Below are 13,175 nucleotides of genomic sequence, written 5' to 3' on the forward strand. Positions count from 1 at the left end.
TATTCGTGAAACATGTGATTTGTCTTCGAATAAAAATTTTTCAACGATATTAAACAAAAACAACATAACATGCATAGCTCAAACCAAATGAGGATATATTAAATGAAATAGAACAACGCATATTTCACCAAAGTTTTTCTACATTCATGATTTTCAAGAAAATAGAACGTCACCTTATAATAAATTTGTTCGAATAATAACCTAGCAAACTCATTTACAAAATCATTACCAATTGTAACCTTTGAAAAATCGGTGCACAATATTAGAATGGGACAACTCAAAAATCTCAGGTGATGTTTCTATGAAAGGAGCAAACATATTGTATTCTTTTAGGACTATAAATTACATGAAATACGTACTCTTTTTCCTTTACTAATTTTTCCATTGGATTTTTCCTAATAAAATTTTAATGAAGCATATTTCGTATATATAATGAACATTTAAATGGCAGTATCATAAATATTATAATAAAATAGATATTCATTAATACTCATGATTAATGTCTTGAAAAAGCATGTGTCCATCACACGATATATAATTCTACATAAAGTTTAAATATCTTATGAAGACCCATGTTTAATGTCCACTTCATTTTACCTCTTATTTGCCAAAAATAATGACATTTAATAGATCTTGATATTATAATTGGTGAGAAAAGAAAAGAAATAATGGAAAGAATTTCAAATTTCCATATTTTATTATTTTATTTTATTATATTATGCTTTATTTATTTTGATATTTATTTACTTTATTATATAATATTATATATTATACCTATTTTGATATTATATTTTATTGACCACGACATAATATTCTATATAAATCATAAAAAAAATTTGTAATGTTATCTTTTTATGGATGCGTTTTATGTCAGTTTCCTTTTATAATCTTTTTGTAATATTATATAATTTATAACTAATTTGAAGTATTTTTATCTTTATATAATATAATCCCACTTCAAAATTTAAAATTTAAAATTCAAAATCTTCCCATAAGAAAAATAAAAAATATTATTTTTAAAATTTGTGATATCCAAGTCACACTATCTAAAAACAGTTTTCCAAAAATAGAACGAATCAGGGGCCACAGGTTCGGTCTGCATGCCATCATTTCCGTCTACCCAAAGTCTTGAATTTGAGATATCACATTTGTTCGAAAAACCCTAAAAGATCGTTGCTGTCGAATAAATATTTTAAATAGTATCTGAATACCCTTACCAACAAGCCCTAAAAAACACTAAATTGAGACGGTCTTCGTGCCCCTTTGCTCGCACAGCCTCAGCCATTTCTGTTTCCTTTTTCTGAACAAGCCTCAGCAATCAAAATATAAATCGTTGTTTTCAAAATTTATTATTCTCTGTGATAAGACAACCTCGTAGTCGTATTGATACTTCCTTTTGCCCTCTTACTTTTAAATTACCGCTGCTTCGAAACATATTCACAACCTTAATTCGGAGACTTAACTTTTTCCAAAAAAAAAAATTTAGTCTTACTCAAATTTCACTCACGTATATAACCCTAATTTTCCAAGTCAAAAGCGGTTGGAATTTTGATGTGATTTTTCAAACCCGAGGAAAACACAAAAAAAAAAAAAAAAATGTATATATCAGCAAAAGTATTTAAATTTACATCTAGAAATTATTAGAAACATGCATATTGGCTTTTTATTGGACATAAATGAATTAAGAAAAATGAGTATTGTTTCAAAGCTCCAGATTCGAATGAATGAAAATACTACACGATTAGCCAAAGGATGAAAATATAGGGGGGGATAAAGATTGAAGCCCGTGAGGGGGAAAGACGGTAGATGGATGGTAATAGGAATGTTGGTTAAGATGGTGTCATCTGATATCAAAAGTTAATGAACAAAAACACTAGTGCTTTCTATGGATAGTTCTACTATAGGCATCATTTCGCATCCTGAAGCAGTAAAATTAACAGTACAACAGAAAAAAGAATTATCTATAGAGATGATGGGAGAATCTTCCTTCAAGTTTAGATAATTTTCTAGCACTAGAATAGAATCTCAAACATAAAAGCAACAATGCACCAAGAACGTGTAGTTAAAATCAATGTTGATATGAAAATTACATTTAAAAGCACAAAATTAAATATTAAATTAATTTTATATGATTGAAGTCGTGATTTTAAATATGACAAAAGTGATTTTAACATTATACTTCCAAACATACCCTAAATCCAACTAACAAACTAATATATACACACAGAAATCTTAATCTCACTTGATTTAGAGTACTTATCAGCCATCTAAAAGTGCTACCAATACAGGCGGCTGAATATTTATTCCACAAGGGCTTATTCAATCTTATCGTATACCGAATTTAAACAAAATGGGATTCCTGATGCAATCAAGAATTTCTCTACTCAAAAACCTTGGAATCAATCATGGAAAAGCATGTGATTTTGACTAAATCATGGCCCTGAACTCTAGAATCAATCATGGATGAGCATGTGATTTTAACTATAAATCATAGCCCTGAACTCTGTAGCACACAACTTAAACGTGAGGCACATCTATAATGAACACAGGATGCTAAAAAGAGCTGCAACTAAATGAGAATCAAATAGCCTAAGTTGGAAAGAGGACCCTGTTGATAAAGAAACACGAGGAAATAAATGAATTTGTTTACTAAGGCCATACTTTACGAAGTTCCAGGAATACATATACATACAAACCATATACTTACAATCAGAATTATGGACCTTGAGATTACGAACAACATTAAACACGATCTTGTGGTTGTGGGGCCTAAGCATGTACAATGTTTAACATACCTTGACGTCGTAACACATTGTTGTTCGAATGGGTAAGATACTCTGGTTTGAAGTCCATCCACACAGATCGGAAAAAGAATCTGCATTCCTAATTCAAGACAAGACTGTGACACACCCACAAAATGGTAAAAAATCTTATAGGTAATATCATTAGTCAAGTATGATGCGAAAATGGAGATTAAATAAACCAAAAGATATGAAAACTTGTGCCGCAGATAATCGACGCTAGGTTCACAACAAATAAGGCACTAAAGCAAATGAATATATGAACAAGGCCATTACCTTTGCTCCACTTTCAGAATAAGGGGAGGCAGCTCCAGGCCGTAGTTGACGTGCATTTCACAAAAATTGCTTGGCAGAGACAATTTCAATTGAGAGAAGAGAGCACTTTTCCTGCTATAAATTTCATATAATTCATACGAAGAAAAAGAAGTAACTTCTCTTTTTTTCTTTTTTTATTTTTATTTCTGCTTTTGCCATTAGGGATGGCAACAAACATAGTTGCGGGTTCATAAAGATTACAGGCCTGGTAGTGGAACAGTGCAGTTAGCAGTAAAAATACGTGGAACTGTATTACATTTGGATTTGCGATGTTATAAACCCATTGCAAAAGCCATATATATTGACGTAGAATAATTTACTGTTCCTATGGGATACTACTAAAAGCTTGAGCTTTAATTTCTGCTTAATGGGGCTATATATCCAGCCTTATACAACCACCAAAATCTACAGTTGCCAAAAGACCAAAAGGATTCAGTCAGTTGAAGATATTGGTTACCAAGGTTTGCAGTTACTGCATAATTGGTTAGCTCTCCCACATTGGCTTTTTAACCATCTGGGAGGTGTTTTTACGTTCCACCCATGGCTATCAACTGCTGTGGAGATTTGAGCAATTTCTTTAGGGACTCGACTATGCTTGCGAAGGATGGCCGCTGAACAGGATCACTGCCAAAATAAATAAATAGATAAAGAGGAACAAATGTAAGATTCTATTTTTTATTTTTCTGGTTTGTTTTACAAATTTGGTCGAGAAGAGAAGAAAAAGACACCAAGCTAGATGTGAAAATAAGACTAAGTACGGCATATAAATTGGGAAGGAAATAACTTACTCTGCCCAGCATGATTCAATAAGGGAGGCCAACAACGGAGAAGTACTTGATGGAATAGAAAGCTTTCTATTCTGGAAAGCAACAGCTCCCACGACCTAAAAGTTTGTATAAACATGTTAAGAGGAAACAACAGGAAAAACAACCATTCCAGTGCCTATTTTACTCAACCTATGATGATAAACTGTGTAACATGAATGCTGTGGCTAACCTGAGCCGGGCCAAGCCCACTCCATGGTTGTTGCATGGTTACTAGTTCCCAGAGGATCACTCCAAAACTGTAGACATCAGACTTTTCATTTGAAGGCTCTCCACGAAGGAATTCTGGAGCCATCCACTCGGGCTGAAAATAAAAGCAACAGAGTTACATGCTGATTGATGGACGGCTGAGTAAAATTTTAACCTGCAAAATATTGGTGCAAGATCTGACTTTCTATGGCAAAAGATACGATATGAAGAATGAACATGGGAGATGTACCAACTAGAAAAGGTTAAAATCAGAAAATAGATTTATTCGGTGAATGAAAGCCAGTGTTTTCACACAGTATGATGGGATCGTGTGTTGGATTTGGGTTCACGGGCATAACAATTATACCTAATATTTGGAACATGTTAGGATTGGTTATATGGTTAAACCATCGCACCCAAGTGGTCAGCCTATTGTATCAGTTGTATAAAGGCCCGAATGTCCAAGACCCCGTCATTTATAATGTTGGGCAGACCAAGAACTAATCTCATCTCACCATAAAGGACATGGTACAAGAACTTCAATTATTCAAGATCCTAGGAAACCAATATTTATAAAGTTCAGATGTTCTTAACCACACGAACACGAGTGGTGTTCATGCACATGGGAACAAAGACATTTCTTTCAAGTAGAGAGCAACTCACCGTTCCAGCAACAGATTTCGATGATATGAAAGTGTTTGCTTTGAATCTGGACAACCCAAAATCACAAACCTATCACAAGCACATGGAATTAGCACAGGAAGCCAACGGTGAACTCATGAAATCTTGAGGATATTCATGAAAATTTTAGGATACATAGTTTCCAATACCTTCACCGTCCAATTCTTGTCAACCAACAAGTTGGGGGATTTAAGATCCCAGTGTACTATAGGAGGATTGAGACAATGTAGGTAGTTGATTCCCTTTGCCTGCAAGAAAAATGAGAATTACTTTGCTAATTTAAGATAATTGTACAAACAAAAAACAGGAAGAAAGAATTAGACACGAACCACATCCAGCGCCATGCGCAATCGTTTCCTTTGATCCATCAATTCACCAGAAGATGGCCTGTGGATTAGGCGGTATAGACTACCCCTGTTACAAAAATTCAAAATTAGACGTACAATTTATAAAGGACTGATAGAATAGGAAGGAAGGGGGAAAAGTAGTGTGGAGTGGTGGCAGTGAAATAACCTGGGCAGATATTCAGTCACTATTGAAAGATGAGGCCGCTTTGTAACTGCACCCATAAAGAGTACCACATTCGGATGGCGCACCCGCTTCATTATTGCAACCTGGGAAATTTTACAGAGTACAACTGAGCCATGGTCATAGCAATTTCATTACTCTAACTACACAAAAAGTGATTATACCATAAGTCATGCAACTACTTGATAAATATATTGCCATAAATTCCAGGACACCATTAATTATTATATTGGCAAAACAAAGTCATGAGCTTCTGTTACAATTTGTTGCAAGAGGATACCAGGCGTGTAAGCTCAATTCACCTTTTAGAGAAATTGATAAGATCTATACACTTTCAGGTATTGAGAGCAACTGAACCGAATAGGGAGGAACCAGTGTATAAGTAAATTACTGTTTTAAAATTTTCATCGTACCTCTCTTAGAAACTCTTTCAACTGATCATCGTGGAAATCCTGCATGGTTAGAACCTTGACAGCAACGTCCTATACAGAATAAAAGTTGTGTATTAGCACAGGTAGAAATATCAAGACATGTTGCAAATGATGAGCAGAGAACCAGCAATGGAAACAAGAGACCCCTGATCTATACTAGACATCTTCGTTCATCAATAATGTCTTCCTAAGTGCATCATAGCTTCTGTTTCAATTTAAAGGTAATAGGGAGGCAAGGCCCGGACAGTAATGGGCAAGAGTCGGGGAATGGCTTCCTATTATCATCCCCGCAATGAACAATCCCCATCTCTGAAAGAAAGTGGGGTAGGAATTCTCCTGATTTCAAGTACTTGTTCGAAACGGATAAATTGATGCAACAAAATTCATTTAAAGCATTTGATGTCATGTAATAATTAATAAATTTTGCCAACACAACGTACATAAATTTCCTTGATGAATTCATGCATTGAAATATTAAATAACACATAGTATTCATGAAGAATAATATAAATTAAAGGAAAGCTTCTAGAGTCCAGACACAAGGGAAAGGTAATGCATTGCTCATTGTCAACCCCAAAAAATTTGGATGATTTTTTTCTATATGTTGTTGCCTTTTCATGGGGTTTCTTGAGCCCAGCAGAGAAAACTAGCATTCCAACTAACCATTCTCCTTAGGAAATTAACAAGGTAATGGAACAGAAAACTATTAGATTAAATGACTCGTCTGTTGAAACTTAATACACTAGGAACTGAACATAAATGTTGAATCATGAGTTAAAGAGAGACAGAAGAAACTAACCGATCCATGCCATTCAGCACGGTGCACTGTACCAAATGAGCCTGCAAGAACAATAAAGGGGAAAGTTCAGGATCAGCTATCTGTGTTTATACATTTAATACAAGCAGATATGACGAGATGTGGAACTACCAGCCCCAACACGCTCCTTTATATGTAATTCATCCCATGAAATTTCCAGCCAATCCATTGCAAGTGATGGTTCAAGTGTCAGGTATTTCGGATATGTTGATGCTGAAAAATTTTGAGACCTACCCTCAACCTCCTTTGAATCAGTTTGAGTTGACAAGCTCAATTTGGACGGATTAATGCTAGTTTCATTCAGTGAAATCCCCGCAATAACTGCCTCTTCTTGATATATTTCTTCAACGACAACCTTGTTTTCACGTAAAGACACCCCCCCAACAGAACTTAACACCTCGGAGGTATCAGCACCTGCGGATGGCATTATATGACTTTGAAGCACACACTCCTTGCTCACTTTTGTCTCCACACACAACTGAGTTGATCTCATACCCATACATGCTTGATCAACCAATTTATCAGTTTCAGCACCTGGACTCCTATGTAAAGTGCTTCCCCCTTTCATCTGGTACTCTCCCAAGCCTGCAAAGCATTGATCAAGAAAGAGATATTTTCATGCCCGTTTCCAATTTAAGAGACATTCAACCTCATACAACAATACCAAGTTGCATTAAACAAAATAGTACAAGGATGCCACGTGCATGTTCAAAAAAAAAAAAATCCTTCCTAGAGAAAGCACACATGACCAATGCTAGCCTAGTATCAAGAAGACACCCTATTTTCGAGGGAAAAGAAAAGGAGGCAAAGAAAGTAGTTTCAACTTTACGTCAATAAAACGCCAGCCAGTTCGAAGAATGTAAAATCTAACATGCAGTGCACCCCTAAAGGATGGCTAGTGCTTACAGCTTATGCATAAATGAACATACATTTTAACTCGACCAGAGTCTGACACATGAACTACTAAACAAATCCCCAATACATTTATCGTATCAAAATTCATCCAAACTATGCTACTCTAATAGCAAGTGAATAACAACTGAATTTTATTTAAAAATGGTCAACCACCTATTTGTGCAGAAAGTCTGGCAGTTTTAAGCCAGTAGAGAAACTAAACACATACACTCAAGGAAAATGGAGTGCTAACAAACCTGAACGTAGAGGATTTTCAGGAAAACCACAGATTTGCTTTGACTCAACAGTTTGATGATTAAAATAACTTTCCACGTAAGGTTCTTGAAACTCTTTTAAATGAGAAATGTGGAGCGGCGAAGGCATTGAAGATTGGAATCCTCCATTGATTGAGGAATCTGGACCATGTATATTTCCCGGTTCCCCCACTAAATCAACTACATATTCCCTGTTAAGAAAATGAGCATCCATAAACAACAAAATAAGACATCTTATACTAAATATAGAAATTAAGTGCACACAGTCCCAATATATGGTTGGCTTCAGACGAAATCAAACAAATCTAGAGGCATTGTCTTCATTAGCAATGAAGCAAAGTTGTTGATTAAGGAAAAAATTGGAGAGCCTAGATATATAATATGCATAGGAAGAGCACTATTTGGTGTTTGATGTATTGGAAACTTCTGGATATTTCACAACAGGATATCCACAGCCTCCTAAATCCATGATCAACATATATGAGAAATGATTCTAATTTTAAAAAAGGAACAAAAAAGAAAGAACGAACAAACGAATTTGTAAGAAATAGAAACTATATCTACAATTATTACTAGGTAACACTAGAAAGGAAACTTAATAATTGCCAACTCCCAAATTCATGTTGGCCAAAGAGTAATGCAACAACTTACAAAATGATCCTGGCTTATGACTTGACAACTGAAAACTTCATCAATATCCTATTTGCTTGTAATACCACATAGTTAAAATTGCAATCCTAACATCTTTTAGTCAGTGAACCCTTATGAAAAGGTTTAACAAGATAAAATTGATGCCTAGGATTTCACCGTGACAGCTGAAAGTTGTGCAACTTGCCGTGAAAAAGTTTCCTAAGAGGTAAAGCTTGATTTTCTAACCTCAACGATTTCTTGTCATCTTCAATTTTGACAAGGCAAGAGGATCGATGATCTGCAACACAGTACTTGCAACCTCTAGCTATCCGACATGGCAAACCTATATAATCTGCCAATTTCTGATGCACAAAACAATAACCCTCACACGATTAATATATTGTAGAAACATTCCCAGTAATTGGCAAATTTACCATGCTTACACTTGAAAGAAAGCAGCTAATCATTCAAGTCATACAAGTTTGTACTGCGTTGCTATGAGGTACCCCACCAAATTCCAACACATGCACATGTAAGGAAGATGACAAGGACTGGACAGATTCCACATAGCTAAGTTTTAAGATCTACAGTGAAGTTTCTATAGCCTTGCCAGGAAAAGAGCAAACTGGTGCATATCATTTAAAACAACAGAGATACTCGTTTCCTTGGGTATTCACTTAGACAAAATCACAACTGGCAAGGCAGTTGTACCCTTTCACCCTTTCCACACTGAAAGTTACAAGACTCTGAAGACATTAAAGTACATCCCTGATCCACTAAACCACAAAAACAGCAGTAGGGAAATAAACCATTCGCCCAGAGTGAGCAAGAGATCTCATTCCCATAATTGCATAAAATTCTGTAACCCACCCAACAAGGAAATAAAAGTTGGTGTGAGGTTATCCTCAAAATCTAGTTGCAATCTCCCTTCACCACAATGCCCCAAATTAAAATCATTATTATGACTTCTTATAATGCCATTACATTCTTCTATTGTATTATTTACAAAAATAGTTTTAGTAATCATAAGCTTGGGAAGTGTGGAATTTGTCTCCAACAGGCATAAGTATGAAAAATATTCAAAAGCTAAATAGAAATAGTTTCTCAAAGCACAAGGGGGGAACGCTTGAAGATGGAATCAGCAAACCATAAAATGCACTACCTTGAAAAGGATTGCACGGTGCCTGCATAGTCCCATAGAAAGACTACCAATTGGAAGAACGATGCATTTCTGAAATTCCCTCAATCTTTTGCTTACCACTTTCCAATGGAGGTGCAGCCCCCCTTGCTCCACCGGAAAAGTGCCCCTGCTTAAAATAAAAACATATTTAAAAAGAAGCACAAAAAAATTAGTTACGCAATAAGTGTCAAATTATTGAGAACGTACCCCATGTAGATCGCAACAAGCTTTCCTAGTTTCTCCACCAACACTAAGGTGCTCTCTGAAGCACAATATAGTTCCTGTGCTTTGTCTTCAAGCTCTTTCAGTCGAGAGTCCCCACGTCTATCAACTAGAATCACCTCCATTGACGTCTCACTTGGTTCAATGGTTCTAAGCGACATCAGAGGAGGTAGCCGTCTACCTTCCTCAAAACCATTGCACATAACCCAGAGATACGGGTTCATACCCAGAATATTGTAGAAACCATCTGATATTTTGTCGGAATAAGACAGGCAACCACTTACCTGAGAAAATGCGAACCAACAGTCGAACATAACTAATTTGAAGCTTAAAGTGTAGCCTTGAAGAAAACTATTAGTTTGCAATCAATCGCACAAATTCCACCAAGATTATAGGTGTAGTTGAGAGCAGAATTTAGATGCAAATTACACAGACCATTAGCAACAATGATAAATTAAAAAGCTCTGCTATTAACGCACGGGAAATGTGGAAGGAAAAATAAAAGACCAAGGAAGATCGAGACAGTCCCAAGGTTCCGTCCACTGATTAAATGTGAGAAACTTCTTCCGAAATTAAAACAGTTAACACCGCCATTGGAGACATGCTTGAAAATAGTTCAGAACTTGATGATGTACTATGGAGGATAAAATAAAATTTGAAAAGATAATTGAACTTTTTTCATTTGATCACTGAGAACATTAGACCTCGAAATGTACACAAGTCAGAAAGTTGGAGATAGATAGTGCATGTACCCAGAGTCGATAAGAAACAGTTTCAGCGTCCGTAATTTCCACCCTGCCTTCCTCCATAAGCACAGGATCGCCAGCGAGATTAGCATGGGAACGAAGCGTTGCCGCCAGAGCAAGTTGCAGGTAATAACTCTCTTTCGCTCTTTGTGCTATGCTTTCCTTATCATCTCCAACCTCAATCTCTTCCGGCCTCGCCGTGTGCGAGGACAATATCTTTGACGCCGATGAATCCTTGACGTCGCTGGAAAAGTTTCCATCCACTGTCCCCGTTCCCGTGCCTGAAAACAAACTCCCCGCATAGCTACTCCCGCTTGATACTCTAGGCAGTGAAACTTGCCGGTCAAAGTTGCGGTCAACACTCCGATCCTTAACCGACGCTGTATCATGCTCCGGCTCCGAGGTAGGTGGCGGAAGCAAAAGCTCGCGGTCCTCATCACAGTTTGAAAGCCAAGTTTTCACGTGAGCTGTTGCCGACCGCGTTGCTTTCTTGTCCACCAACCAATCGTAAAAAGCAGGCAGTTTCTTATTGCTTTGAGCCTTGTCCCCCGTGAAAAGATCCGATACAGCGGAACTCTTCGTGACGCTAAAGTCGCGCGCAGGCCTCGGAGTCGGTTTCGCGTCGTTTTCGGTACTAAAAGTGTCTTTGTTGATTTTCTTCTCGTGATCCAAAATGTGTTTGGAGGTTGACGCCGAGTCAAATCCGCGATCCGGAAATTGCCTGGGGAAGAAGTAAGTCGTTCTATGCGGCATTTTTCACAGAGTTCCAGACACCACACCAAGAACAACGAATGCCGCACACAAGCACAAAATCAACCAAATTACTACACTTCTTCAACTCTCTCTCCCTCTCTCTCTCTCTCTCTCTCCGTCTCAATCGCTCACTCGCTCTAAATCCTTTGTAAATCACACACTTGACCTTCTTTCACCACCTCTGCATACGATCAAGAACAACAAACAATGTCCAAGTTCCATTAGCATAATCAAACAGTTGCATACTATAAACACCTCCAACTCAAATCACATAAAAACACAACGAAAAAACATAGTCGAATTCCACAAAAGCGAAGAAAACAGAAACAAAAACAAATCAAACGGATCAAAACAGCTTCATAAGCAACCTGAATGCGTGCAGTAGCTTATTCCGAGAGTATAAAACGACGAGACGAGGGAACGAAGACGGAGAAACAAATTTCCAGCAGCAGTAAAGCTAATTTATGGGGTTTGAAAGAGGAAGTGAGAATTCGAAAATGGAGAAGGTTGGGATTCGAGACGAGAAAGACGGTGGCGGATGAGAGATAAAAATAGGAGACCAATGGAGGGAGTTGGAAGTGAGTTTTTTAAGCTCGAAAATTGGAAGGAAAAGAGACAAGGAAAGAATTATGAAATAAATCGGTGGAGAAATAAAATAAAAAGGTAATTTGCAATTATACATAATATATATATTAAATAGATAAATAAGAATGGTGGAAATAGGGAAATCCGGGGGCGTATATGCGCGCTTTGCGTTGTTAAAGAACACGTAAGATTAAGCTCAACGCTCATAGCGACACGTAGCACTTAACCCCCGATCTCAGCTCTGCTATGCGATTCGCAGTTTTTTTTCTATTTTCTTTTTTTTTTTTAATCCTTGTCTTTTACTGTGGGAAAATCTTAGGTATTTTATTCGACATTTAGTAGCATTGATCCACAAAATCAATAAATAAATATCCAAGGTTATCTTTTTTATATTAAACACGTATGTAGACACATACAGGTGGGATTGTGTTTAAGTGATAACCTGAAGGGTCTGTAATAGATGGATAAGGTTGGATACCTTATTTTGGTGATACTACAAATAAGGTCCGTTTTGTAGATATTATAATTGCTGTAAAGTTCTACAAATGATCTGATCTTAATCACTTATATAGAGACATGCAAGCAGGGGTATTCTGTACAAAAGGGTTTGTATAAAATCGAACCATGAAATGAATAGTCTCATTATATAACATCGTTAATAGTAGAGATGTACATTTCACCAGGATGACCATAGGTGACATGACTTGAATTTTAAGTGAGTTGTGAATTTTTGTCCATGAAGGCGGTTCTTTGATTTACATGGGTGAAAATGGCCAGTTCGCCAACTCAATATGCCTACCATTTTAGGGATTCATTTGATTGGGGTGCTAGGAACACAGCTACACGCGATGAAATTCACTTATTCTCTACTACCAGAATACAAAGATAAATTGCTCCCTTAAGGGCTGGTTCTAGGACTTGAACAATGTGGCGCCACACTCTCTCTTAACCCGATAGAGGTTTAGTTAGAGTTGGACTGTGACTTATTGTTCATAGAGGAATCAGTGGTACTTAAGAAGTTAAATGTAACTACAGGGCCAAAATGGTAATTTTGGTCCAACTATAGTTATGAGTAATTTGTGAATGGTTAATGCACTGTTGACTGGTTATATCCAATGAACACGGAAATATATTTGTAGTATGAATAGTGCAACTGTCGGTCTTTAGTGGGGTGACTATTAATGGAAGTTGATTAATTTAATTAAAGAGATTTAATTAATTGATCAAGAAGCATTAGACTTTCAATCTACATGTCTATGAGGTCCCCTCTAGAGCTCAACTGGGATTATTAAGAAATAATTTTG

The 13,175-nt window shown here is 36.7% G+C and overlaps 1 protein-coding gene across 8 annotated transcripts; it reads right to left on the minus strand.

Annotated features, from left to right (window-relative positions):
* Positions 1-2,152: 2,152 nt before the first annotated feature.
* Positions 2,153-11,954, minus strand: LOC120086380 (serine/threonine-protein kinase CTR1). 8 transcript variants are annotated; one of them, XR_005484190.1, is made up of 18 exons: positions 11,655-11,954; positions 10,540-11,467; positions 9,773-10,071; positions 9,548-9,692; positions 8,632-8,747; positions 7,738-7,946; positions 6,698-7,171; positions 6,569-6,609; positions 5,752-5,820; positions 5,324-5,424; positions 5,140-5,224; positions 4,960-5,058; positions 4,793-4,861; positions 4,113-4,244; positions 3,905-3,999; positions 3,574-3,740; positions 3,078-3,188; positions 2,161-2,875 (listed from the first exon to the last, which is right to left on the minus strand). XR_005484190.1 is itself a non-coding variant. In XM_039042999.1 (16 exons), exons 2-16 carry the CDS (start codon positions 11,284-11,286, stop codon positions 3,644-3,646), a joined length of 2,655 nt encoding a protein of 884 aa, XP_038898927.1. In that variant the 5' UTR covers positions 11,287-11,467; positions 11,655-11,954; the 3' UTR covers positions 3,214-3,643. The 8 variants fall into 8 exon arrangements, 3 of the variants coding, with proteins under 3 accessions (XP_038898927.1, XP_038898926.1, XP_038898928.1); XR_005484192.1 differs by having other exon boundaries at positions 2,161-2,883; XR_005484191.1 differs by having other exon boundaries at positions 3,078-3,191.
* Between the last annotated feature and the right edge of the window lie 1,221 nt (positions 11,955-13,175).

The sequence above is a fragment of the Benincasa hispida genome, chromosome 9 (genome assembly GCF_009727055.1).
Source record: "Benincasa hispida cultivar B227 chromosome 9, ASM972705v1, whole genome shotgun sequence".
NCBI lineage: Eukaryota > Viridiplantae > Streptophyta > Magnoliopsida > Cucurbitales > Cucurbitaceae > Benincasa > Benincasa hispida.